This window comes from Macaca thibetana, chromosome X (assembly GCF_024542745.1).
Source record: "Macaca thibetana thibetana isolate TM-01 chromosome X, ASM2454274v1, whole genome shotgun sequence".
In the NCBI taxonomy this organism is placed as follows: Eukaryota; Metazoa; Chordata; class Mammalia; order Primates; family Cercopithecidae; genus Macaca; species Macaca thibetana.
In genome coordinates this window covers 148625463-148651847 of record NC_065598.1, presented here as the reverse complement: position 1 = coordinate 148651847, position 26385 = coordinate 148625463, and the positions used below count along the sequence as shown (strand labels likewise).

Sequence of the window (26385 nt, the reverse complement as noted above, 5' to 3'; positions counted from 1 at the left end):
CGGGCCGAGACTGGGGGAGAATCCCCTTCCTTGTCGGACTCCTCTCTCCACCGCCCGGCCCCAGGTCTCTGGGAGCATTCTCGCCCCGCGATTCCCGTTCCGAGCCTTCACAGCGGGCTCCCTTGCGCTGGGGCTGGGAACACTCTCCGGCCGGAGACTCCTGGTCTGCTGGGGAGGGGGTCTGGCGGGACTCGTCGACTGGGATCCCAATGAGCTCCCTGAGTGGGCTGCCCGGGGGCCCCCAGCCCGAGTCGCGCTCGGCTGGAACCAGGGGCTAGGGTGCGGCGGGGCGGGGCGGGGCGGGCGGTCGGGGAGGTGATCTCACTCCTCCCTCCCTCTCCTCCCCGGCGCTCCCCTCCCCCGCCCCTGCGCGCACGCCCGCCCCGCCCCGCCACCGCCGCTGCTGCCGCAGCATCGGCATCACAGACGCGCTCGGTCGGCGGGTCCGAGGCCGGCGTGCGCGGAGGCTGGGCGGCAGCCCCAGCGGTGGCCACAGCGCAGGTAAGGCGGGCTGGCTTCCCCGTGCGCCCGGGCCGCGGCTGTGATCCCCGGCGTCTCCCACCCCACTCTGCCCGGGGTGCACGGACCAGGGAGCGCCGCCCGGCCCGGTCCGGCCCGCGGTAACCGGCGTTGCTGACGGAGCCCCACCCATGCAGGGCGTCCGGCTCCAGGCACCGCGGGCGGGAGCGGGGCGGGGGAGGGAGGCCGGGTGCCCGAGCCCGACAGGTGAAGGGTACCTGGGCGGCGCCCCATATGCTGGCCTGGGCGAGAGAACAGGGCGGGGGGCGTCAGGTAGGGTCTGTGTGGGCAGGCGGGGGCTGAAGTTGGCGGGTCCCCGTGCGCGTATGCGTGTCTGAGAAAAGAAGCCAGATCGGGCTGAGCGCTCCCTCACCGGCCGCTGTGGGGTGTGGCCCTGGGCGTGGCTGCCCCCTCATCCCCAGCTGAGAGCCCAGTTTGGTTGAAAACCCCGGCTGACAGCGTGGTGAGGGGGAGATTGGAATAAGCCGCCCCTGCAAAGGGGGGAAGGGAGTGAACGGGACTGGGCGCTGCCTGCCCCTCCGCCCCAAGGTTGGGGGGGCTTTGTTCTCCTCCTTCTTCTTTCCAAATCCCAGCCTGGGCTCCTCCGGGCTCACCTGAAAACCTGCCGCAGAGCCAGGGGCTCCTCCCTGGAGGCGCAGGGCACCTCTGGAGCCTGTTTCCACAGGCTCTGTGGCCAGTCAGGGCTGCAGTGGGTGAGGTCGGTTCGGGCACACACTGCTGCGCCTCCCGTACATGGGTGTCCATCAGGTAGGGTCCATCAGGTCGGGGTGAGGAGGGTGGGCCTCACTGGCTCAGACGGTTCCTGCGCATTGCAGGTCTTTTGCCCACTGCCACATCTTCCCATCTCTGTGCGGTTATGGGAGGGGTCAGCGATTCCTATTCCTTCCTTTCCAAGACAGACTTTTGGGGCCTCTTGGTTGGCAGGGATTGCAAAGAACACGTACTACAATCCATTGCCCCCAACAGGGTATCTGGACCCCCCACCTATCACTGCCCGTCTCAGGAAGGCAGGCCTAGAGCCATCTGCCTCTTCCCCAGAAGGAGTGGGGCCTGGCACCCCCTATCCTGCCCTTATTAACCCCACCCTGAAGGCAGGGGCATCGGGGCAGCCCAGTGCCATCTCTGCTGACTCACGTGGCCCTGACATAAATCACTGCAGTCCTCCCTTCTTTCCCCGGGGGCTGCTGCCCAGTGTCATCTTTCTGAGTCGGGGGCCTCTCCCCTCCCATCGGCTCCTTGCTGCAGGTGGTGGGACTTGGCCCAGCCCGGCCTCTTCCCTGGCACAGCTCCCATGCAGCCCCGCATGTGCACACCTGTGGGCCCCAGAGCCTTTGAGGACTTAGCTGTCTTGGCCACATGGGAAGTTCGGGGCAGGGTTGGGCCTGGGACCTTCCCACCTCCCTGGCTCCTGGTCATTTCTCTCTGCTGCAACTGAGTCTCTCTCCATATTTATTGATGTTTGTGTGTGTATGATCCCGAAAATAATACATCTTATTGTAGGACACTTGAAATATACAGAAAAGAACAAAAGAAATTAAGAATCGCTGGTGATCTGATCACCAAGAGGGAAACACGTTCAGCACGCCCCAGCCTCCCTGGTTTGCTACACCGCACTCCTAAAAGGCTCCTCCCCCTCCCCTTCCCAGCTGCCAGCCCCCTGCTGAGCATCAGGAGGACAATCAGCGCTTCAAGGTGGCGGGGTCCCCTGCCCTGCAGCCAGTGAAGAGCTTCCCTACCCGGGTGCTAAGCATCCCAGCGATGGGCAGTCATGTACTGGGCAGCTGCTCACTGCCAGTGCTCCTTTGGGCCAGGCTCTGGGCTGCCCATGGAAGAGCCAGTGACACACTGGACCAGCATTGTCCCTGTCTTCGTGGGGTGTCACTTGTTTTCTTTTTTTCTTGATGATTATCTGAAGGGAAAAGGGAGGCAGAGAGTGAGGAAGGGCCTGGCCTGAAGGCTGCTACAGTGAGCAGGGTGCCCAGGTTGTGCCCCCAATCGGCCTCTCCCAGTTCTGAGCCCTTTCCACCACTGGACCTACAGCTGGCGCCTTCCTTGGCATGCACCTGGCCAGGACTGGCCCGTGAGGGTCGAGGAGACAGGCCTGTGTGCCATACTGGCCAGCCCCCAGCCCAAGGACTTGGGACAGTCCGTCCCTTTCCCATGGGGGTAGGTTCCTTGATCACCAAGATCCCTTTCAAAGCTTGAAATGGCTGCAACTGGGTGCTTTTCTGGATGTGAGGGTGATGTGGCCTTGCAGAGTGGCCCAGGCTCCAGGAGGGCACGTTCACGGGAGAACACGGGGTAGCGGTGGGGTCCTGTGAGGAGGTCTGCAAGGATGGGGATTCCAGCCAAGCCCCTGGTCTGCCAGGCCTCCCTCTGTGGGCATGAGTGGGGGCCGTGCCCCCCATCCCCCGTGGTTCAGACAGTGGGGGACGCAGGGGGTCTGGATGCCCCTCTAGGGTCCCCAGCAGGGTGCTCATTGCCCTGTCCTCTGCCCTCACGATGGGCTGGGGTTGGGTCCCTGGGTGGGGCCATCTGGAATGGGCCTGCAGCATCCCTGCCCTCACAGTCACTCTTACTTGCTCTGATCTGGCCCATCCCGGACACCTCCCTCTCCTGCTTCCCCCGCCCCGCAGCTCTCTCCTCTGAAGCCTCCCACGTCTCCCTGCGCCCCACCCCCAGGGCCATCACCTTCCCCCTCCTTCTAGGAAGAAGTCTGCTGCTGCCAGGGATGGGGTACACCACTCCCTGTCTCCTCCCTCTGCCTCTGCCTGCCTGGCCCTCCCTCCCCTCTTCCCCCTTCCTGTCGGGGCTCTGCTCCATCTCTCTGCTTACCCTTTTGTCTGTCTTCCACCACTCTTCTCCTCTCCCTGTCCCCCCTAGCTGCCCCTGCCTCACCCTTGAAGGCCCTGAGGTTGTGCCCTGTCCAGCAGCCACTCAGCACCCCTCTGCTGGACTCTATGCCTTAGGGTTGGGCCCAGACCCCCCATGGGGGCCTTGTCTGAGTGGAAGGCTGGATGGGGGGTGCCTGGTGAATACCAGCCAGACAAGCACTGGGGGAGGTAGCCTGCCCAGCCTGCTTCTTCCCCAGATATCAACAGGGTCTTTGTGGCTTCCTGAAGGCTGTGGCTGGAAATAGAGGGAGGAGCCGGGAAGGGTCTGGTCGCTGTTCTTTCTAGAAGCTTTTCTTTGTCCAGTGGCCCCCTCCCCAGGCCCCCGTGTTCTTCCCAGGTTGGAAAGCTGCAGAGGGAGTGCCCAGCCACCGCCAGTCAGCAGCTCCTGCTCATCTAACTGGCCCTTATGCCCAGCAGGGGCAGCTGCGAGGGCCAGGGGTTGGGTGGGGCAGGAGGGTGGCAGCGTCCTGGGCTCCATGCACTTGGCCAAGGAGGACTTCTGAGCCCGTCCATCCCAGTGTGAGTCTGAGAGTGGAGCTTGAAGGAAAGAGACTGAGTCCCGGGAGCCCCTCCGCCCCCAGCCCTCCAGCCAGGCAGTCTTCCTATCTGCATGTGTGGGGTTTGTGTCTCTGCGTGTGTTTGTGTATTTGTGTGTGTGTAACTTCCAGTATTCCTGTTTGTCTGGGTGGGGTCATATATTTGGCTGCATGTATGTGTGTGTTCATGAGCCAGCATGCACACAGATATTGTCATGTGGCCACGTGGGTCTCCTCAGATGCCCCAACAGGGCCTGTGCTGGGAAGGGGTGGGGCTGAGGGTGGCGGCTGCAGTGGTTGGAAGCAGCGCTGCATGATATGGGGACAGAGCCTCTGGCCAACCCAGGCCGTGCTTCAGTGGAGGGGTGTTCCCTGTGGCCCTCTCCCCCAGCCATCTGCGTCTGTGTTCATGACTTAGGAATGCCCAAGCCCTGGGGATCACAGAGGCTCCATTGTCCGCCCCCGGGCTTCCTGTGTCCCCCTCTGCCCTTTAACCCTTTGGGAGTGGGGCCCCTGGAGGGGGCCGATGGGGCCTGGCAGTGTCTGAGCTGTTTCCAGGCACCTCCACCCCGCCCCCTCAAACCAACACAGGCTAGGTGTTCCAGGACTGATGTGGGCCAGGGCCTCTCCCTGCCTCAGGCTCGACTCCCTCCCTGCTCTGCTTTTCAGGCCACAGCCCCAGGAACTGGATGCACTCTGTTCCTTCTGGCCTGACCCCTGAAGTCCCCTCTAGTACTAGGGTTATCCTAGCTCACTGAGGAGGCCCGGGGCCCGAGAGGAGCCCTATTTTTGCTGCCACCGCATTTCTCTGGCCTTCTAGGGGTCTGGGAGGCTGAAGCCTTGCCACCTGCTGGGCATCAGTATCCCCTTTGACACAAGAATGGGTCTACTGCTGTCCCTAAGTGCTGATTGGAGACAGGCCTCTCTGGGAGGGGTTCTGGAGCCTCTGGTTGCAAGAAAGGTATCAGAAAAAGTCCACATTTCAGACAGCAGAAGAGGGGACCAAGAAACCAGCCTGTCCCCAAATCCAAAAGGGAAAGGAGTTGGCCTTCTCTTGGACTGAGTACCTGGGTGGGGGACTTGGGGGTTTGTTTAGTGTCAGGCTTCAGCTCTGTGCTGAGACGTGATGTTGATCACATCCTTCTTCCGCATGGCCTCCATCCCAAGATGTCACTCCCTGCCCCCCACATTTGCCTGCCATCTGCCTGGCAAATAAGCCCTCCCCGTGGGGCAGGATGGCTTGGAGGCCATCCTTGCTCAGGCCACTGGTCCCCTGGGAAGCCTAGCAGGCACACATATTAGGATGCCAGAGCCTCTGAGAGGCAACTTGGGGAGCCACCATGCCCTCTAGAACCCCACCCCTGCTGAGAGCCAGTGCCAGCTCTGTGATCTTGGACACAGTTTCCAGTTTTCTGAGCCTCCGTTTCTCATCTGTAAAATGGGGATGATGATAGCACCTCCCTCCCTGGGGCAAATCTGGGGAGGAGATGAGTGGATGTGCTTGGAAGTGCTCATGAGACTTTCTGGTATGTGGTAAGTCCACGCCGAGGGTTGATTTAATAGAACAGACCACAGAGGGATGTGATTGCGGGGATGGAGTGGGGCTCCTCCCTCCCTTTCCCAGTAGTCAAGATCATCCTCCCTGCACCCCCACAAAGGGTAAACCTCTGTCTCTTCTCCCCATCTTTTAAGGAGAATGGTCCATGACAGGTGAGCTGTAGTTGCCTTGGAGACTAAAGCCTCAGGCGAGATGAGGGGGCTGAAGGCTCACTCTCTGGGGGGTACCCCCTTAGGGAGGGGTGAGGTGGGGAATGCAGGGACTAAGTAGCAGTCATAAAGGACTTCTGGGCCCCCAGGTACCTGTGGGGGCTCCCTGGAGCAGCCCCCTTTATGTGCTGTCTACGTAACACATAACAAGGCTTTCCTTGGCTTCCCCACCTCTGGCTCCCCCACCTCTGCTACCGAGGGACTTGGGCTGCATCACCATAGAAACCTGCCAGCCACAGCCTCAGGGGGAGGGCCAGCGGGAGCCTTAAAGGGACACAGTGCAAGGGGTGTAAGTGACACCCACACCATCATATACACACCAACAGGCACAAAAGACCCCCAGGCTCCCAGGCCTGCAAGCATATGGGCCTAGCACCACACTCTGACCCTGTCATGTGCCCTGTGCTGAGCCCCCAGCCCCACCCCCACTCTGGCCCATTGGGTCACCACGCACCATGTCCCCAGAAGACAAGGGCAGGAGAAGCTGGGGAGTCTCTGCTGTGCTGTTGAAGGGCCCTCTTGTTGCTTCTCCTTTGAGAGGAACTCCAGGCAGAACCTGAGAACTGACAGGCAGGTGTGCAGGGCACATGTGCAGGGCACCGCTGGAGGTTCCCTTCCCAAGGTGTGTGGTGGTGGTGGTGGTGGTGATGGTGTGTGTGTGTGTGTGTGTGTGTGTGTGTTTTCAGAGAGGAGGCAGCTACCCCAGGTCTAGCCAGGCTCCACGACCTCCCAGGTCCCTCCCTGGCAAGCTGCTTCCTGTCAGACCGAAGCAGGCATTTCGGAGCAGAGGACAGAGGACTCCCTGAGGGACCTGCGGTCATAGTGGGAGGCCAGGTAGGGTGGGGTGGGGCGAGGTTCTTCTGGGGCTGAACCCCTCCCTGTAGGCTGCTGGGCCTGACCCTTGCCTCCCTGGTCCTTTCCCACCAGGGAGGATGGGTTTGGGACCGGACTTACTCAGGAACGGTCCCACCTTCAACTGCCCCAGCACAGCGGCTACTGTCCACTCAGTGCATGGTCAGACATGATCACTGTTGGCCTAACACATGTGTGTCTCCTCCAGCCAGGTGGCCACTTACTCCCAGCCAGCAGCAATATTGGATCTTCTGGGTGCTTTTCCCTCTCCCATCCCTACCCACAGCAGGAAACCCACCACCTGTTCCCTGGCATGGCATGGGTCAGCCAGCAGTGCACCATTCATCCTGTCTCACAGCCGTCCCTTGCCCAGTGCCACAAGTGGGCAGGGCCTTGATGCTCTGTTGCGTGGGGCTTTGTAGGCTCTTCCGGCCCCAGCTCACAGCTTCTCCACCCTCTGTCTGTCTCTACCCTGCTCCCAGGCCAGCATGACGTCCACACTTGGAAGCCCCTCCACTGACCCAGGACCATCTTCCTTCCTCCCCGCCCCTTGCCTGGCACAGCCCCTAGGGACAAGGATGCTGTGCAGGCGGCCTGTGCGCACGCGCACGTGCACACGCCCACCCCCACCCCTCACTCTTCTCGCTCTTTCTGCCATTTCTCAGCAGCGCTCTCTGCGGCTGCCTCTCACCCTTTGTGCTCCGGTTTCCTCTTCTCTCCCTTTCCCTGCTGCCTGGGTCTCCGTTTCTGAATTTCCCCACCTCCCTAACCGTCTCCATCGTGGTTAGCGCTGTCTTCCTACATCTGTCTTTGTCTCCTGCTCCCTCCTGCCTCTTCTCACTCTGTCTGTCACCCTTGGCAGACCAGGCCTTGGCTCCATCTGTGGAACACACCCCCTCCCCGCTCCTTTGCCCTTGGTGGTGCTGGTGGGGGGTAGAAGGCCTGCTGAGCTGACAACCCTAGCCGCTTGCTCTGTAATTGCCTGAGGAACGGTGAGAGATCAGAGACCCAGCAGCAGTGGGAGGGGAAGAGGGAGCGCCCCCTCCCAGCTGTTATGCCTCGCAACCTTCTGGCTGCTTCCTGCCTGTCTCCAAGTGCCCAGGGTGGTGGAAAGCTGGGTGGAAAATACTGGGACACCAAAAAAGAAGTTGGATATGAGCCTGTGGGAAGATAGGATAGCGCCGGGATGGGGCAGGGAGTGGGGACCAGGGGTTTGGGGATATTGTATTTCCCCTGAGTGTACATGCCACACACCATTCCAGGATTCTAGATTTGGAGGACAAATAGAGGAACTTGCGTGGCAGAAATCATCAACCTCCAGAGCACCCAAGCCTCTGATATGCAGGAGGGCCCTTCTTTGAGCTTCTCCTTGCTCCAGTTTCCTCCCCTCCCCCTCCTAAGACCAATGCTCAGAGCTCCCAAGGCTGCTGTTTGATCATCTGCTCTCTGATCTGAGTCTCCTACTGCTCCTACAGGCCTTGAAGTTGAGGCCAGTGCTGCCTGGGGCCTCCCCTGATCCACTGGCTTTGTGGGGAGAGGCTGGGGTGGAACAGATCCACTGTTGCTCCTCCCTTCTGGGCCCTGGTCCAGCTCTTGCAGGTCGGGAATCACACTTCTTACCCTCCAAGTCATCTCTTGGCCTCCAGGCCATGCATGCTGACCCACCCTGCTGCTTCTCCACCACCCTCTGCAGCAAGCTCCTGCCCAGAGTCCCCACAGGATCTGCTGCATTCACAGCTCTTCTTGGGTGACTCTGTTACACAAAACTGACAAGGCCCAGAGCCTTAGCACAGCATGGCTGACTTCTCTACCATCCTTTCGGTGTTCCTGCTGAGACTCGGTACCCGCTTTGATAAGGTCCTGGCTGGGCAGAGGGAGGATGTGCAGTATGGATTAAATGAAAGCGTCCAGTCTGGGACTTCAGCCTCCAAGCTCTGTCACCTAACAACACCTTTTCTTGCCTCACCTGCACTTTAACCACTTCCTGTTTGTAATTGAAGTGGTCTGGCCACTTGGGAGTCTGTTTCCTCTTCTTGTCATTGTCAGAGGAGCTCCCTCTTTCAGACCCTTAGTCTTTGGGTCCACTTACTTGTAGGTGGATGTGGACATGGTTGGTGTGGCTTGGGTTTGGGGTGGACACATGCAGCAGTTGAGCTCTGAAGACTCAGACAAAGACCTAGAAGTTGGGACTTTGAGACACACAAGAAGTGTCAGAAACACTCTCACAGAAAATGTCCTGGACGGGCGCGGTGGCTCAAGCCTGTAATCCCAGCACTTTGGGAGGCCGAGACGGGCGGATCACAAGGTCAGGAGATTGAGACCATCCTGGCTAACACGGTGAAACCCCATCTCTACTAAAAAAATACAAAAAATTAGCCGGGCGTGGTGGCGGGCGCCTGTAGTCCCAGCTACTCGGGAGGCTGAGGCAGGAGAATGGCGTAAACCCGGGAGGCGGAGCTTGCAGTGAGCTGAGATCCGGCCACTGCACTCCAGCCTGGGCGACACAGCAAGACTCCATCTCAAAAAAAAAAAAAAAAAAAATGTCCCAGAGCTTGTCCTGACCCCTGTCCTGACCCTAACCTGGAGCATCTGGAAGGGAGGAGGCCTCAGTGGCCTCTCTTGCCCCCAAGGGGGCTGAGGAACAGCAGGGGGGCTGTTTTCCTCCTTGCTCTCATCTCCCACACCAATTCTCGAGGGAAGGCTTCCTTCCCCATTCCCTCTTCCTTCCTCCCTTCCTTCCTTCCTTCCTTCCTTCCTTCCTTCCTTCCTTCCTTCCTTCCTTCCTTCCTCCTCCCTCCCTCCCTCCCTCCCTCCCTCCCTCCCTCCCTCCCTCCCTTCCTTCCTTCCTTCCTTCCTTCCTTCCTTCCTTCCTTCCTTCCTTCCTTCCTTCCTTCCTTCCTTCCTTCTTTCTTTCTTTCTTTCTTTCTTTCTTTCTTTCTTTTCTTTCTTTCTTTCTTTCTTTCTTCCTTCCTTCCTTCCTTCCTTCCTTCCTTCCTTCCTTCCTTCCATGGAATTTCTCTCTTGTTGCCCAGGCTGGAGTGCAATGGCGTGATCTTGGCTCACTGCAACTTCAGCCTCCTGGATTCAGGAGATTCTCCTGCCTCAACCTCCCGAGTAGCTGGGATTACAGGAATGCACCACCACACCAGGCTAACTTTTTCTTTTTGAGACAGAGTCTTGCTCTGTTGACCAGGCTGGAGTGCAATGGCACAATCTCTACTCACCACAACCTCCGTCTCCTGGGTTCAAATGATTCTCCTGCCTCAGCCTCCTGAGTAGCTAGGATTATAGGCATGCGCTGCCATGCCTGGCCAATTTTTTTGTATTTTTAGTAGAGATGGGATTTCACCATGTTGGCCAGGCTGGTCTCAAACTGCTGACCTCAAGATCCGCCTGCCTCAGCCTCCCAAAGTGCTGGGATTACAGGCTTGAGCCACCGTGCCCGGCCCTAATTTTGTATTTTTACTAGAGACAGGGTTTCACCATGTTGGCCTGGCTGGTTTTGAACTCCTGACTTCAGGTGATCCACCCACCTCGGCCTCCCAAATTGCTGGGATTACAGGCATGAGCCACTGCGCCCGGCCTTTTATTTTTATTTTATTTTTATTTATTTATTTATTTTTTTTATTTTTTATTTTTTTTTTTTTTTGAGATGGAGTCTCGCTTTGTCGCCCAGGCTGGAGTGCAGTGGCCGGATCTCAGCTCACTGCAAGCTCCGCCTCCCGGGTTTATGCCATTCTCCTGCCTCAGCCTCCCGAGTAGCTGGGACTACAGGCGCCCACCACCTCGCCCGGCTAGTTTTTTGTATTTTTTAGTAGAGACGGGGTTTCACCATATTAGCCAGGATGGTCTCGATCTCCTGACCTCGTAATCCGCCCGTCTCGGCCTCCCAAAGTGCTGGGATTACAGGCTTGAGCCACCGCGCCCGGCCTTATTTTTATTTTTATTTTTAGACAGAGTCTCACTCCATCACCCAGGCTGGAGTGCAGTGGCACAGTCTTGGCTCACTGCAACCTCTGCCTGTCAGGCTCAAGTGACTCCTGTGCCTCAGCCTCCCAAGTAGCTGGCATTACAGGCATCCACCACTACAGCTAATTTTTTTTTCTTTGCTTTTTTTTTTTTTTTTTTTTTTTTATTTTTAGTAGAGACAGGGTTCCACCATGTTGGCCAGGCTGGTCTTAAACTCCCACCCTCAAGTGGTCCACCTGCCTCAGCCTCCCAAAGTACGAGGATTACAGGCATGAGCCACCGTGCCTGGTCCTTTCTCCATTCTTTCTTCATTTTCTTGAAACTATTTTGTGAAATGCAGCCATCTTGGGCCCCTTTCCTCCCTTCTCTATCCCATTTTCCAAGCCCCCCATTAGCTTTTTAGGGCTGTACAGCACCCAGGCATCAGTTGGCTCTGAAAGCTATAGCAACGTGACTGCAAGAAGAGTTCTTCTTTACATATATGTGCACACAGAGATAATAGATACATGGATTCATCTCCACAGATACATAAAGACACACGTAGCTAGCAGACTTGTGTGTTGATTCCCTCAGGCACACATACTAACACACCCACTCATGAGTGCAACCCCTCCCAGAGAATACACGCCACAGAAATACCAGCTCACATTCAGCTCACTCCCTGCATGCAGATCTACAACCACACACATGCCCACGGACACCTGCTCACAGGCACATGCAGACACATACGGGGATGGTGTGCACACAGTGGCCTGTGCCATGCACAGGAGAGCTGATGGGGCAACAAGTTGGTGCTGGGTAGGCAGCTGGCAGGAAAGGTGCAGACAGAGAGTAGAGAGGGAATAAAAGGCAACCTGGAGGCCCAGCCCGGGCTATCTCTTCTAGATTTCTCCCTCCAAGGTGGGGAGGGGTGCGGATGGGGAGGGGACGGCTGGAGAAGCCGGCCAGCTGGGGGCGGGGCTGAGGGCGGGGCCAAGAGCCCGGGCTTACCCAGATGTTAGTCACTAACGTCCTTCCGTTCTCTCGTCTCTCTTCCCCCACCCTTCCCTTCCCTTCTCCCCTCTCCCAGTGCCCCCACTCCCAGCTCCCGCCCCAAGCCGACCACAAGACCCCTTCCCCTGCGGCCGGAGCCTGAACCGAGCCCGGCTGGCTGTGCTGCGCGGTGCCGCCGGGAAAGATGGTCGTGGCGCTGCGGTATGTGTGGCCTCTCCTCCTCTGCAGCCCCTGCCTGCTTATCCAGATCCCCGAGGAATGTGAGTAGCTGAAGGGAACCTGGGCGCCTCCCCTCGCCGCTATGTTGGGCCCCTCTTTATCTTCTGCCTCCTCACCTTCTCCTTGTTCCGCACTCTGACTCCTCTCCCTGGCCTTTCCTGGGCACGGGGTGGGCAGGACATAGCCAGGACGTTGGGTACCCCTGGAGAGAAGGGCAGGGTAGAAGGTGCGGGGCGTGTCAGCACCATGGACAGGGACAGGCGCGGCCGGCCGGGGCGATTTCAGCACCAGGGACAGCGAACCCGGCACAGGGCCACGAGATCTTCGGCCTCCTCCATGCTCTCCTTAGCCGCCCCATCCCTGCTCGCCCCACTCCGACTCCTCCGCTTCCATCCCCCACTACAGGGGTGTGGCAGCAGGAGAATGGGGCTGTCCCAGCCCTCAGCTGGTTTGTGCAAAGGCTTGTGTTCAAGTCTTGTCCCCGTTTCTCTTTCTCCTCCTGGGCCCTTGGCCACCCTGTCTCTGAACTGAGACAGGAAAAGGTGGCTTGAAAAATCCTGGTCCCAGCTCAGCAGCCTTCTGGACCCTTTTTCGTGTGTAGTTATTTGGTGGGGGTGGGGGCAGGGCTGCTGGAGCATGTGTCTCTGGTTGTAACATTTGTTGGGGGCAAAGCAGGTTGGGGAGTGTGGCCATAGGGTTGTGACTAAGCATGGATACACTGTGTATTTCTGTGTGTTCTTGTGATTGACTGAGTGTAGATATTCGTGAATGTGATTTTGACTTCCTTACATGGGTAACTGTGTGAGTCACTCTGTTACTTACTGGCCAGGTTTGTGGAGGTTGGGAGGTATGTGATCACGACATTTGATTGCAGTGGGTCATGTGTATGTGTGAGTGGGGCTGAATGCGAGTACACACTTGCATGTGGGGGGTGTTACTGTGATGGTGTCTTCTCTTTAAGTAGCTGTCAGGCTGTGTGAGGGGCATGTCACAGGGCATCATATGTGAGGGCATTTGTGTCTCTTGAGCTACCAGGCTCCAGTCCCTTCCCAGCCTCATCTTGACACCTTTGTCTCTGGACCTGGACAAGGAAGAGGCCAGTGTCACTGAGAGATTAGTTGGCGGATAGGGGTTGGGAAGACTGTCTGTACCAGCAGTGGGACAGGGGCTGCGAGAGAGAGGCTGGGGAGGCACCTGGCATTGGGAGGCAATGAGGGCTTGGAGGAGGTAAAGAGGCTGGCCCCTTAGGCACATACATGGAGGGCCAGGGCCATGCAGACTCCCCTGGCACAGATGCACATGGGCACATGCACACTGGTGCATGAAGACAAGCCAGGTACAGGGATGAAGGAGCAGAGCCACTGAGAGGCCACACAAGTGGAAACACATACCAGTGAGGCTTTTAGACACAGAGGACACAGAGGTGGATACACAATATAACACTGTACAGTGGAATGCAAGCTGTGCATTCTCTACAGAAAGATGGGAGTGGGGAGAACAGAACTAGGCCAAAGGCCATGGCAGCTCCAAGGCTGCCCTGGGCACTGACCAGCACTTGTTCTTGACCCTGATATGGCACAGTGGGCAGTGGCAGGCAGCCGGCCCTCCCTGTTGGAACCTATCTTCCATCTCTCCCTCCCAGCCACTCCAGCCTGCTTTGTCTCTTTTCCTGCTTCCTCCACCTAGTTGGCTTTCTGCATCCTGTCATCCCTGTCACCATCTCCCTCCCCAGCTCAGGGCCCTCTGCAGTGTCCCCAGGGAGCCCCCTCCTCCCTCCCTGGACCTTCACACTGAGGTCTTCTGCAGAGACAAAGCTTTCAGAGGCAGCCTGCTGCTCCCTCCCTCCCTCTTCTCCCTTCCTCGAGGCCGCCCTGGCCAGTGCTCTGCAGAGTCCTGGGGCTGGGGCAGCAGCTCTGGCCTCTGCCCCAGAGAGCTTGGTGACTGACTGGGAGGAAGGAGGGAGAAGAGGAGGGCTGGTGCCAACCCCGCAGGCTATGGAAACTCAGAGGCAGCAGGGCCTTTGGGATAGTTTTCAGGGGGAGGGGGCAGCAGGGCTCTGAAGGCTGGGCCCTGGTAATTGAAAACACTCAGCTGTGCTAATTGGATTAGGAGGGAAGCAGGCTGGAGCAGGGGAGGGTGCCTTCCAAGGCATCCTGAACAGGTGGGGTCAGTTCTGCAGGCCCTGCCAGGCCCTGCCAGGGGGCTGCAAGGACGCTCCTTATTAAAGGCAAGAATTTCTCTCTCCCTGTCTGCTAGACCTGGAGGCATGGCCTGGCTGCCTCTGGGCTACATATCCCGTGTCTATCCAGTGCAGCCCCTCCCCCTGGGCATTTCTCTGTCCCATCTCCCTGGGCTTGACCTGCCACTGCTCCAGCCCAGCGTGTGCTCCCTTGTTGCTACTGCCAGGGCCTGTTCTACTGCCATTCCCTCTCCACCGGGGGACTGCAGAAGCTTACTATGTCCCCTGCCATCTGCCCCACTCTGGGGCTGCCTGTCAGTATTTCTCTCCATTCCCTCCCTCACTGCCTGCCTGGATTTCTCAGATGAAGGACACCATGGTAAGTTGGGGAGGGGTGAGAGTGTTTCCAAGAAGGCCAAGAAGAGGGGTAAGGGGGCCCTTGGCTGAGCCTGCATGCCCGCCCTCCTGAGTGCCCGGGTCCTGCTTGGCTTTCCTGAGCACCATGTGCTTCTCTCACCTGTGCAGGGCTGGCTTTGTTCTGCCTCTGCCCCAGCCTGGGTACTCTGTCACCCTCACTGTTCCTCTCCGCCATTCTCTCTGGTCCCTTCTCCCCTGTCTGGGGTTTGTCCTTCTTGGTTTCTGTGTCTTGGCTTTTGTTATCCCGGCTTCTTTCTGTCATACGCTTTTTGTCTTTTTCAGGCATCTCTTTGTAACTTCCGTGGCTGTCCCCTCTGTCCCTGCCTCTCTTTACATTTTTGCATGTGTCCCTTTCTCTTTCTTCCTCTTTTCATGTCCCACAAGCCTCTTTTGTTCTTCCCCTCCATTCGTCCCCCTGTGGCCATGGGGCCTCCAAGGGCTCTGGACCCTGCTTCCCTCACGATGGGACAGGGGCCGAGGCTATGGCACCAGCCAGGCAGCACCCTCACCACCGCTCTCTCCACCCTGTCTCCAGTGATGGAGCCACCTGTCATCACGGAACAGTCTCCACGGCGCCTGGTTGTCTTCCCCACAGATGACATCAGCCTCAAGTGTGAGGCCAGTGGCAAGCCTGAAGTGCAGTGAGTGATCTCTGCCGTCTCAGCCCCTGTTGCCTGCCACTGACCCCGGCCTGTGCCTCCCTGAACTGCCTAATTTCTAAGCCCAGAAGCCCCAAACCTTGCTAATCAGCCCAAGTCCTTGCCATCTCCCAGTCCATCCCCTGGGGGCCCTGACTGCTTGCACCTGTCCCCTCCAGCCTGTTCCAGCCCCCGTTGGGTTCCAGGGCCTCAGGCCTCTGGGCCTTTTTCCACCCACAGGTTCCGCTGGACGAGGGATGGTGTCCACTTCAAACCCAAGGAAGAGCTGGGTGTGACCGTGTACCAGTCGCCCCACTCTGGCTCCTTCACCATCACAGGCAACAACAGCAACTTTGCGCAGAGGTTCCAGGGCATCTACCGCTGCTTTGCCAGCAATAAGCTGGGCACCGCCATGTCCCATGAGATCCGACTCATGGCCGAGGGTGCGAGGCGCTGCAGGGACCAGGGAGGGCAGGTCCCGGAGCTCGTGTGGGAGTGTGGGCTGGAAGCTGCTGTCTCTCAGCTGGTTGTCTCATGGCGAGGGGCCTGGGTGCCCTGCCAGCCTTCCACCCCAGCTTCTCCCCTGGCCCATCTTGTTTCTTGTGCAGTCTTCTCCTTCTTTACCCTGTCTCTGTCTCCATTGCGCTTCCAGTCATCTCATGCTCCTTCACTCCCTCAGGCTTTCCTGGTGCCTGCCTCATGGCTGGGTGGGAAGGTGGCGGGGGTGAGGGGCTGGCTGGCTGCAGTCATCTCTGTCCACACCCGCACTCCTTAGCAGGGCCCCTCTTCTCTGGCTTTTCCACTTGGCTCTCCATCTCTCCCTCTCCACCTCCGACTTGGTTTCTCTTGCCCCACGGCTCTGTCTTGATCTGTGTCGCCTTTTCCCTGGGGTTTTCCCTTCGCATTCCATCCTCCCTGAGCTTTCTGCCTCCTGAGCGCTCTCCTCTCCCCTCCCCACCCCTCTGGTTACCTTGGGAACCGTTGCCATGGTTTCTGTGTCAGGATGATGGAAGGGTCTGTGACTCCTGCATCCCTCCACAGCTCCCCTCCCCCATCACTGCACCTCAGCCTCAGCCTCCCCCCACCCGTCCTTTCCTGGGGTGGGCAGGGAGAGTTGAGAACCATGGAAGGTTAACCCTTCCTGGCCTCCTGGCCTCCTGCTCACCCTGGCCTCCCTAAGTGCCAGTCTCTGCCATGAGCCCAGAAGGTATCCAGAGTGTCTGCCTCCTTTTCTGTGAACTTTCTCCTGGCCTGACCCTCTCGCCTTCTCATCCATCCCCAGGGTAGCCCACCATCCCCCCCGCCCCCGCCTCCCTTCTCCTGCCCAGCACCATCTGGGCCAAGAGGAGAGTGTCAGCCCATCTGTCCCTTCTAGGTGCCCCCAAGTGGCCAAAGGAGACAGTGAAGCCCGTGGAGGTGGAGGAAGGGGAGTCAGTTGTTCTGCCTTGCCACCCTCCCCCAAGTGCAGAGCCTCTCCGGATATACTGGATGAACAGCAGTGAGTGCCGGCGAGCAGTTGCCTCATGGGGTCGGGGTGTTAGCGGGGGTGTCTTCCTGGACAGGGTCATGACCTCAGCCTCCTTTCCCCCTGCAGAGATCTTGCACATCAAACAGGATGAGCGGGTGACGATGGGCCAGAACGGCAACCTCTACTTTGCCAATGTGCTCACCTCGGACAATCACTCAGACTACATCTGCCACGCCCACTTCCCAGGCACCAGGACTATCATTCAGAAGGAGCCCATTGACCTCCGGGTCAAGGCCAGTGAGTCTCAGAGGCTCTGCACCCTCTCCCTGACTCCTTTCACCCTCAGGCATGGCCCTTCCCAACATAGGTCCATCTGACAACTCCAGGCTTCCTCAAGAACAGCTTGGCTCCCACCTCTACTCTGCCCAGACCCCTTCCCAGGCGTCGAGAGCAGAGACAGCACACTCTCCTTCACGGAGGAAGAAACAGAGGCCCCAGGGGCTGGCTGGAGTGTTAAGTCCCTCAGCCTTGCGATTTTGGGGTGGAGGGAAGAGTGGGCAGCCCACCCACCCACTTTCTCCTGGCAGCCAACAGCATGATTGACAGGAAGCCGCGCCTGCTCTTCCCCACCAACTCCAGCAGCCACCTGGTGGCCTTGCAGGGGCAGCCATTGGTCCTGGAGTGCATCGCCGAGGGCTTGTGAGTCTGGGCACCCAAGGCAGGGCAGATCAGGGTGGGGCAGCCCTAGCGGGGAGCTCAGACCACTGCAGGGTGTAGGGGGCTGGGGTGAGTGGCCTTGTCCTCTCTCCCTTCTGCTCTCTTCCTTTTGCCTCCTGGGCAGTCCCACGCCCACCATCAAATGGCTGCGCCCCAGCGGCCCCATGCCAGCCGACCGTGTCACCTACCAGAACCACAACAAGACCCTGCAGCTGCTGAAAGTGGGCGAGGAGGATGATGGCGAGTACCGCTGCCTGGCCGAGAACTCACTGGGCAGTGCCCGGCACGCCTACTATGTCACCGTGGAGGGTATGGACCTCCTAGGACAGTGGCCCATGATGCCCACTGTCATGGGGGAGGGGAGGGTCTTTGCTGGGGCAAGAGCTGGTTGCCAGCTGCGGGCTCAGGTTGGCTCTCCCCTTCTTCCTAGCTGCCCCGTACTGGCTGCACAAGCCCCAGAGCCATCTATATGGGCCAGGAGAGACTGCCCGCCTGGACTGTCAAGTCCAGGGCAGGCCCCAACCAGAGGTCACCTGGAGAATCAACGGGATCCCCATGGAGGGTGAGCAGGGCCTCAGGCAGGAGTGGGGAGTGTGGTGAGCCCTGGGCGCTGTGGGGAGAGGAAAAGGAGGGTGAGAAAGGGCCTCAACTCAGCTCAATGCCGGGCTGGGGCCCACGGGCACACCTGCTGCATGCACAGAGTTAGCCAAGGACCAGAAGTACCGGATTCAGCGTGGTGCCCTGATCCTGAGCAACGCGCAGCCCAGTGACACAATGGTGACCCAATGTGAGGCCCGCAACCGGCATGGGCTCCTGCTGGCCAATGCCTACATCTATGTTGTCCGTGAGTACCCTCCCTTCCTTACCTCCTAACTCCCAGTCTGTCCCTGCAGCCCACTGGGCCAGGCCACCAGAGTGACTCAGCTGGCAGCTGACGTGTCCTCGGCCTACCAGGCTGGCACCGGCCTTTCTCCTTGCTGAGACCCTTCACCCCATCTCACTCAGCCTCATGATAGCCGAGGGAGATGTAAGAGGGGAAAGGCCTTGTCACTGTGACTGAGTGGAGGCTCACCACGGACAGGATGTGACCGAGGCCAGCCCAGGTGGCACCTCTCCTGGAACCTCAGGGAAGGCTGGGGACCAGGCCAGGAAGGTTTTTGGGGAGAGGTGACTGTCAGTTAGGTCTGGAATAACGTAAAAGTTGGGTGGCTGCAACCAGAGGCGCATCTGAGGCAGAGGGCAGTGTCTGAAGGCAGAGAGAGACGCAGCCTGGCGGGGGCCTCAGCTGGGAGCAGGGAAGCAAGACTTGCAGGGCTCTTGGGGGCCTGAGGAAGCCGTGCAGAGGGTCCCTGGCTCCTGGCCCAGCTGTGGCCCCAAGTCCCACCCTGTTTCCCGAGACTGTTCCTCCCCTAGAGCTGCCGGCCAAGATCCTGACTGCGGACAATCAGACGTACATGGCCGTCCAGGGCAGCACCGCCTACCTTCTCTGCAAGGCCTTCGGAGCGCCTGTGCCCAGCGTTCAGTGGTGAGTGTCTTGTCCCGGTAGTGGTGAGAGTCCTGTCTCAGTGGCCAGGGAGCCAGGGAGGGCAGGGACCCCAGGCCAGCCAGTCAGAGCCAGGCCCACCCTGCTCCCTCCAGGCTGGATGAGGATGGGACAACAGTGCTTCAGGATGAACGCTTCTTCCCCTATGCCAACGGGACCCTGGGCATTCGAGACCTCCAGGCCAATGACACCGGACGCTACTTCTGCCTGGCTGCCAATGACCAAAACAATGTGACCATTGTGGCTAACTTGAAGGTTAAAGGTCAGGCTACCCTTGCCACATGGCTGGCTGTGCCTCTGGGAGGGAGGGTCCGGGCCCCTGGAGGACATCAGAGTGACTTCCTCACGTATGCATTACCCTCAGATGCAACTCAGATCACGCAGGGACCCCGCAGCGCAATCGAGAAGAAAGGTTCGAGGGTGACCTTCACATGCCAGGCCTCCTTTGACCCCTCCTTGCAGCCCAGCATCACCTGGCGTGGGGACGGCCGAGACCTCCAGGAGCTTGGGGACAGTGACAAGTGAGGACAGTGATAGTGAAAGGGGGCAGAGTGGGAAAAGCTAGAAGTCCAGACCTTCTGGCCTCATGCTTGCTTTGAGGGGGAAGGCTCTGACAGGAGTGGGGAAAGAAGGCAGGAGGCAGGGATGAGAGGGGAGAAGAGCCCAGATGGCAGGAAGGACAGACATGGCTCCTCCACAGGTACTTCATAGAGGATGGGCGCCTGGTCATCCACAGCCTGGACTACAGCGACCAGGGCAACTACAGCTGCGTGGCCAGCACCGAGCTGGATGTGGTGGAGAGTAGGGCACAGCTCTTGGTGGTGGGTAAGTCTTAGGGTGGAAGCCTCCACTCCAGAAGGCCAGGGCTCACATCGCTGGGCCCTTTCAAGCACCTACCCTCCCCACCCTCAGGCAGCCCCGGGCCAGTGCCACGGCTGGTGCTGTCCGATCTGCACCTGCTGACGCAGAGCCAGGTGCGCGTGTCCTGGAGTCCTGCAGAAGACCACAATGCCCCCATTGAGAGTAAGAGGCTTGAGCTCGGTGCTACCCTACCATCATCTCTGCCAGCCCTGGCCCCTCCTGGGGTCCTCCCTCCTCCTGGAGCCTTCCTGGGGGGACATGGCTTGGGGAGACTCACGGTTCCTCATGGGAATCTGGAGATGCCAGTTGGCCTGGGTACTCAGGGACCCAGATTGTACCCAATCCCTCCACAGCCCTTCCCCCAAAGCCACACGCCGATCACTTCATTGCTGGTTCACTTCTTGGCAGAATATGACATTGAATTTGAGGACAAGGAAATGGCGCCTGAAAAATGGTACAGTCTGGGCAAGGTTCCAGGAAACCAGACCTCTACCACCCTCAAGCTGTCGCCCTATGTCCACTACACCTTTAGGGTTACTGCCATCAACAAATACGGCCCCGGGGAGCCCAGCCCCGTCTCTGAGACTGTGGTCACACCTGAGGCAGGTGAGTCAGGTTGGCACCCACTCCCATGCCACCCGGAAGGGGCTCCGGGCTGTGAAGGGAGGGCTGAGAGAGGTGCCGTGCCCAAGTTCCTCTGCTTCCAAATTTCCAGGGGGAGTGCGAGGGGACTGGACTCCCTTGGTGCCAGAATGAGCCGTTTGTTCCTTGGTCCTCAGTCCTCATGGTTCTCCAAAAGAGGCTGCAGCATTGATGTGTTAATACATTCCTTTCCAGCCCCGGAGAAGAACCCTGTAGATGTGAAGGGGGAAGGAAATGAGACCACCAATATGGTCATCACATGGAAGGTGAGAGTCCCTGGGCTAAGCTGCCTGTGGGACATGAGGCCATGACCTGGGTGTCTGTTGCTCCCCCTTGGCTGTGCAAAGGAAGGGGCTGATGTCTGGGGATGCCAGTCAGCGCTGGGGGGCAGGCCAAAGAATGCTGGTGTTCTTGGCCAACCAATTCCTCTTCTGCTGGCCTCCTCCAGCCGCTCCGGTGGATGGACTGGAACGCCCCCCAGGTTCAGTACCGCGTGCAGTGGCGCCCTCAGGGCACACGAGGGCCCTGGCAGGAGCAGATTGTCAGCGACCCCTTCCTGGTGGTGTCCAACACGTCCACCTTTGTGCCCTACGAGATCAAAGTCCAGGCCGTCAACAGCCAGGGCAAGGGACCAGAGCCCCAGGTCACCATTGGCTACTCCGGAGAGGACTGTGAGTATCTGGCAGGCTCCTTCGCCCAGGGTGGAGCTCGCCTGCTTCCACCCCAGCCCATGTCCACACCTCTCCGCGCTGGTGTGCGCCTTTCCTAAGGGTGAGGATATTCTCTTACATAACCAGAGCGACGTTATGAAATTCCCCACACTTCACATTTCTATAATTGGCAGCAGTATTCCAGTTGTATCAGCCAATGATGCTTCTTTCATTTCCTTGAATCTGGAACATGACCAGATGGTAACTTGAAGTACCCGGTCAAGTTTTTTCTGGTTTCTCCTTTTTTTTTTCACTTTCTTTTTTTTTTTTTTTTTTTTTTTTTGAGATGGAGTCTTGCTCTGTCAGCCAGGCTGGAGTGCAGGGGAGCGATCTTGGCTCACTGCAACCTCCACCTCCCGAGTTCAAGCGATTCTCCTGCCTCAGCCTCCTGATTAGCTGGGATTACAGGCACCTGCCACCACACCCAACTAATTTTCGTATTTAGTAGAGATGGGGTTTCACCATGTTGGTCATGTTGGTCTCTAACTCCAGACCTCAAATGTTCCACCTGCCTCTGTCTCCCAAAGTGCTGGGAATATGGGTGTGAACCACCACACCCAGCCATGGTTTCTCCTTTGTATAAGCTACGATTTTCACCTTTGCAACTAATAAGCAGCCCAGGGGGAGATCTTGAGACCATGCAAATGCACCTCTCCTCCTCAAACTGTGCCTCATAAAACTTCCGAATCCATCTTCTCTGTGTTTGGGGGCTTGGGCCTGGCCTCAGGGCTAGGGTGAGAGCTTGTGGCTCTTTCCAAGTCACTGGTGGTTTCCAGATCCCCAGGCAATCCCTGAGCTGGAAGGCATCGAGATCCTCAACTCAAGTGCCGTGCTGGTCAAGTGGCGGCCGGTGGACCTGGCCCAGGTCAAGGGCCACCTCCGCGGATACAATGTAAGGGTTGAAGGTGTGGGGGCCCGGGAGGGTGATCACTGAGGTAAAGTGACAGGACGGTGAGGGGGCTTTGCCACCTGTCAGCCGCTCTCCTGGAAGACTTGGGTTGAGAAGAGGGTCCCCATCAAGGGTGGTGGGCGTGCGCTGGGGGCCCTGCTGGGTGCCTTCTGCCACTGTAAGGTCTCCTGTCCACATGTGCAGGTGACGTACTGGAGGGAGGGCAGTCAGAGGAAGCACAGCAAGAGACATATCCACAAAGACCATGTGGTGGTGCCCGCCAACACCACCAGTGTCATCCTCAGTGGCTTGCGGCCCTATAGCTCCTACCACCTGGAGGTGCAGGCCTTTAATGGGCGGGGATTGGGGCCCGCCAGCGAGTTCACCTTCAGCACCCCAGAGGGAGGTGAGTCCTGCACCCCACGCCTCATCCCGTACCCTCCTCCCCAGACCTGGGCGAGGACCTACCTGCCACTCGGTTCTGTGCCCTGCAGTGCCTGGCCACCCTGAGGCGTTGCACCTGGAGTGCCAGTCGAACACCAGCCTGCTGCTGCGCTGGCAGCCCCCACTCAGCCACAACGGTGTGCTGACCGGCTACGTGCTCTCCTACCACCCCTGTGCGTGCACTGCCCCAGCAGGGAAGGGAGGTGGAGGGGCCACGGGGAGGGGGCAGAGCTGCAGCCACAGCCAACCCCTGCCTGTCCCCACAGTGGATGAGGGGGGCAAGGGGCAGCTGTCTTTCAACCTTCGGGACCCTGAACTTCGGACACACAACCTGACCGATCTCAGTCCCCACCTGCGGTACCGCTTCCAGCTTCAGGCCACCACCAAAGAGGGCCCTGGTGAAGCCATCGTACGGGAGGGAGGCACTATGGCCTTGTCTGGTGAGACGGAGGAATGACCTGCCAACAGGGATGCCCTGGCCAGCCGGGTCCAGGAGGGAGGGCCTTAGACTGCCTGGCAGCTGCCACACTCTCCTCGTGCCCCTGCATCCCCCAGGGATCTCAGATTTTGGCAACATCTCAGCCACAGCGGGTGAAAACTACAGCGTCGTCTCCTGGGTCCCCAAGGAGGGCCAGTGCAACTTTAGGTTCCATATCTTGTTCAAAGCCTTGGGAGGTAAGCGTGAAAGGGGGCCCTGGGGCATGGTGGGGAAGGGGGCTCTGGGCCAGAAGGGCTGCCTGGCACTCCAAGTCACCCCCGCTGCTACCCTCTTGCCTTTGCAGAAGAGAAGGGCGGGGCTTCCCTCTCACCACAGTATGTCAGCTACAACCAGAGCTCCTACACGCAGTGGGACCTGCAGCCTGACACTGACTATGAGATCCACTTGTTTAAGGAGAGGATGTTCCGGCACCAGATGGCTGTGAAGACCAATGGCACAGGTGAGGCGCCGGGGGCCCGCCATTGCCTGCCAGGGAGGCATGGAGGCTGCACAATTCATGCCCTTCTGTCCCCTGAATGACCACTACTGCCCAGGCCCCTCCACGGCTCCTGTCTGCTTCTCCTCCCAGAATCTGGGTGTCCCCAAATCAGCCCCCTTTTGTACCCTTCCCGCAGATGCCCTCTTCACTATCTCCCTGTCCCTGTCACTCCTCAGCCCCCCAGAGGGCCCCGACTTTAAGAGCATACTTCAGGGCCTCAGGTCGGGTTCTGGCTTGGGCGGCAGCACGGGGGGCTGGTGTCTCACCCTCAGGCCGCGTGAGGCTCCCTCCTGCTGGCTTTGCCACTGAAGGCTGGTTCATCGGCTTTGTGAGTGCCATCATCCTCCTGCTCCTCGTCCTGCTCATCCTCTGCTTCATCAAGCGCAGCAAGGGCGGCAAATACTCAGGTAGCCTCTGAGCCCCATGTGAGTGGGGTGGAGCCGAGGGTAGAGAGGAGCACCTTGCCCCTTCCACCCTTCTGCAAGGCCTCCTGGATTCCCCGAGCTCCCCACAAGACGACAGGCGCATGGTGGGGGCGGGCAGGGGGATCATCCTCCTAGGCCGGGGTTGGGGCCACAGGCAAGTGGTGGCCGGACCACAGGGGACCAGTGGTTTCTTTCAAGGCCTGTCGCCTCTGGACGCTGTTGAGACAGAGTGCTGCAGGTGCAGGGCGTAGAGGGGCCTGGAGCCCTGGGTCAGGCTGGGGTGGGAGAAGAAGCTGTCCCCCTCTGTGTCTCCAGTGAAGGATAAGGAGGACACCCAGGTGGACTCTGAGGCCCGACCGATGAAAGATGAGACCTTTGGCGAGTACAGGTGAGCTGGGGCAGGAGCGGGTGCTGGCACTCAGCTCCCCCCTGGCCTTCACATCTCACCCCCTCTCTCTCTTCTCTGTGCTGCTGGGTGACTTCAGGTCCCTGGAGAGGTAAGGCAGGGGTAGTGGGGAGGGGCCAACAGCAGGGACTCCCTAAAGACAATGTGTGCCTGGTGTGCCATTGTCCCCTGGCTGCCGGTGCTCTGACAGGACTCTCACTTCCCAGTCCCCAGGCCCGGCAGCTCCTCATTTCAGGGAGAGGCCAATACACCCCAGCCCCTTCTCTCCAAACAGATAACTTCACTGCTCCCATCTCCCCAAGGGAGGCCCTGGACAGTTTCCCAGACAGGAACCAGGCCCTGTAATCCCTGCTGAATGCACACTTGCTCCCTCACAGTCCCCAGGATCTGGGGAATGCCCAAAGGTGACAGCCCCAGACCTGCCTGCCAGGGTGGCCGGAGCTGCTCTTCCTGAGCGCATTCTAAGCAAATGGAAGGCAGGCGGGCGTCTGCCTCACCCCCAGCCAGGCTCCTGCAGGGGCTCGGCAGTGCTCTCACTCACACCTGCCTTGTGCCTCCGCAGTGACAACGAGGAGAAGGCCTTCGGCAGCAGCCAACCATCGCTCAATGGGGACATTAAGCCCCTGGGCAGTGACGACAGCCTGGCCGATTATGGGGGAAGCGTGGATGTTCAGTTCAACGAGGATGGCTCCTTCATTGGCCAGTATAGTGGCAAGAAGGAGAAGGAGGCGGCAGGGGGCAACGACAGCTCAGGGGCCACTTCCCCCATCAACCCTGCCGTGGCCCTAGAATAGTGGAATCCAGGACAGGAGATGCTGTGCCCCTGGCCTTGGGATCGAGACCCCTTCCTCTCCAGCCGGCCCATGGGAGGCTGGAGTTGGGGCAGAGGAGAACTTGCTGCCTCAGATCCCCTTCTTACCACCCAGTCCCCACTTTATTGCCAAAACCCAGCTGCATCCCTTCCTGGGCACACGCTGCTTTGCCCCAGCTTGGGGGCAGATCTCCCACATGTCAGGGGCCTTTGGATGCTGCCTTGCCAGCCCATTCGGGCAGAGAGGCTGTGGTTTGGGGGAGAAGAAGTAGGGGTGGCCTGAAAGGATCTCGAAAATGCTGTCTTTCTTGCTCCCTGACTGGGGGCAGACATGGTGGGGTCTCCTCAGGACCAGAGTTGGCACCTTCCCCCTCCCCCAGCCACTCCCCAGCCAGCCTGGCTGGGACTGGGGACAAAACTCGGTGTCCCCACCATCTGCTGTCTTTTCTTTGCCATCTCTGCTCCAACTGGGATGGGAGGTGGGCAAGCTGGCCGCAGGGGCAAGGGAGGCCATCTGGAGAGCCCAGAGAGTCCCCCCACCCCCGCCGCCAGCATTGCACTCTGGCAGCACCACCTCTTCCCGCCGCCCAGCCCGCTCCACAGCCGGCTTTCAGGAGCCCCAAACACACGCTGCCTTCGGTACCCACCAGACAACATCCAAGTGGCCTCCGTCACTACCTGGCTGCGGGGCGGGCACACCTCCTCCCACTGCCCACCGGCCGGCCTCTTCCAGCCACCCCCACTTCCCAGGACCCCTTAGCAGCCCTGCCCTCCCCCACTTCCCATCGTCTGAACAATTGTCTTCCTCAGCCTCCTCCTGCCCCCACCTTGGGAATGTAAATACACCGTGACTTTGAAAGTTTGTACCCCTGTCCTTCCCTTTACATCACTAGTGTGTAGGCAGATGTCCGAGTCCCTAGGTGGTTTCTAGGATTGATAGCAATTAGCTTTGATGAACCCATCCCAGGAAAAATAAAAACAGACAAAAAAAAAGGAAAGGTTGGTTCTCCCAGCACTGCTGTGCCCCTGTTCAGCAGCCACAGCCTCCCTGTATGCCTGTGCTTGGTCTACTGATAAGCCCTCTACAAAAAACAAAAGTATATATATATATGTACATAATATCAGAATTATAACAGGCAAATAAAACCTGAAAATCAAGAGCACCTTTTGTCATTTCGCAGAACGCTTACTTCCCCTGTCCATGTCACACTGTGGGAGGTGCTAGGAGCGACCTGCCAGGCGGGCCCAGGTGTGGCCCAGCCACGCAGTCCTGATGTTTCCCTGCCCCTTCCCAGAGCCCGGGCCTTCCACCCACCCTCCCAGGCCTGGCTATTGGCCCCCTTGGGTGTTGCTGTCACATTGTTGCTAGGACTCAGGATCCTCGCCTCTGCTGGCCTCCTGAGACCAATCTTAGCTGTCACCATGGCCGGGCCCTTCACTGCTCAAACATGGGAGTGGAGTGTGGCCAGCAGCGGGAGCCTCTTCCCC

General features: G+C 59.0%; 1 protein-coding gene across 4 annotated transcripts; it reads left to right on the top strand.

The window, feature by feature from the left end:
* Positions 1 to 392: 392 nt before the first annotated feature.
* L1CAM (L1 cell adhesion molecule) lies at positions 393 to 26055 on the top strand. Of its 4 annotated transcripts, none has more exons than XM_050775297.1 (28): positions 393 to 501; positions 11628 to 11811; positions 14314 to 14328; positions 14902 to 15007; positions 15245 to 15447; positions 16380 to 16502; positions 16599 to 16769; positions 17060 to 17171; positions 17314 to 17498; positions 17620 to 17751; positions 17890 to 18033; positions 18603 to 18714; positions 18828 to 18994; positions 19097 to 19253; positions 19433 to 19557; positions 19645 to 19755; positions 20002 to 20199; positions 20431 to 20501; positions 20684 to 20906; positions 21722 to 21837; positions 22039 to 22240; positions 22329 to 22451; positions 22545 to 22718; positions 22834 to 22953; positions 23061 to 23216; positions 23528 to 23662; positions 23996 to 24068; positions 24649 to 26055. In XM_050775297.1, exons 2-28 carry the CDS (start codon positions 11736 to 11738, stop codon positions 24878 to 24880), a joined length of 3762 nt encoding a protein of 1253 aa, XP_050631254.1. In that variant the 5' UTR covers positions 393 to 501; positions 11628 to 11735; the 3' UTR covers positions 24881 to 26055. The 4 variants fall into 4 exon arrangements, with proteins under 4 accessions (XP_050631254.1, XP_050631256.1, XP_050631255.1 ...); XM_050775298.1 differs by lacking the exon at positions 393 to 501 and adding an exon at positions 6491 to 6571; XM_050775299.1 differs by lacking the exon at positions 14314 to 14328 and having other exon boundaries at positions 399 to 501.
* The last annotated feature ends 330 nt before the right edge of the window (positions 26056 to 26385 follow it).

Excerpts from the sequence above, each read along its gene's own strand:
- L1CAM (XM_050775296.1), top strand. The coding sequence starts at position 14,037 with ATGGCCTGGCTGCCTCTGGGCTACATATCCCGTGTCTATCCAGTGCAG. Across the intron at positions 16,503-16,598 it reads GATATACTGGATGAACAGCA|AGATCTTGCACATCAAACAG; the intron begins GTGAGTGCCGGC and ends TTCCCCCTGCAG. Across the intron at positions 18,995-19,096 it reads GGCTAACTTGAAGGTTAAAG|ATGCAACTCAGATCACGCAG; the intron begins GTCAGGCTACCC and ends CATTACCCTCAG.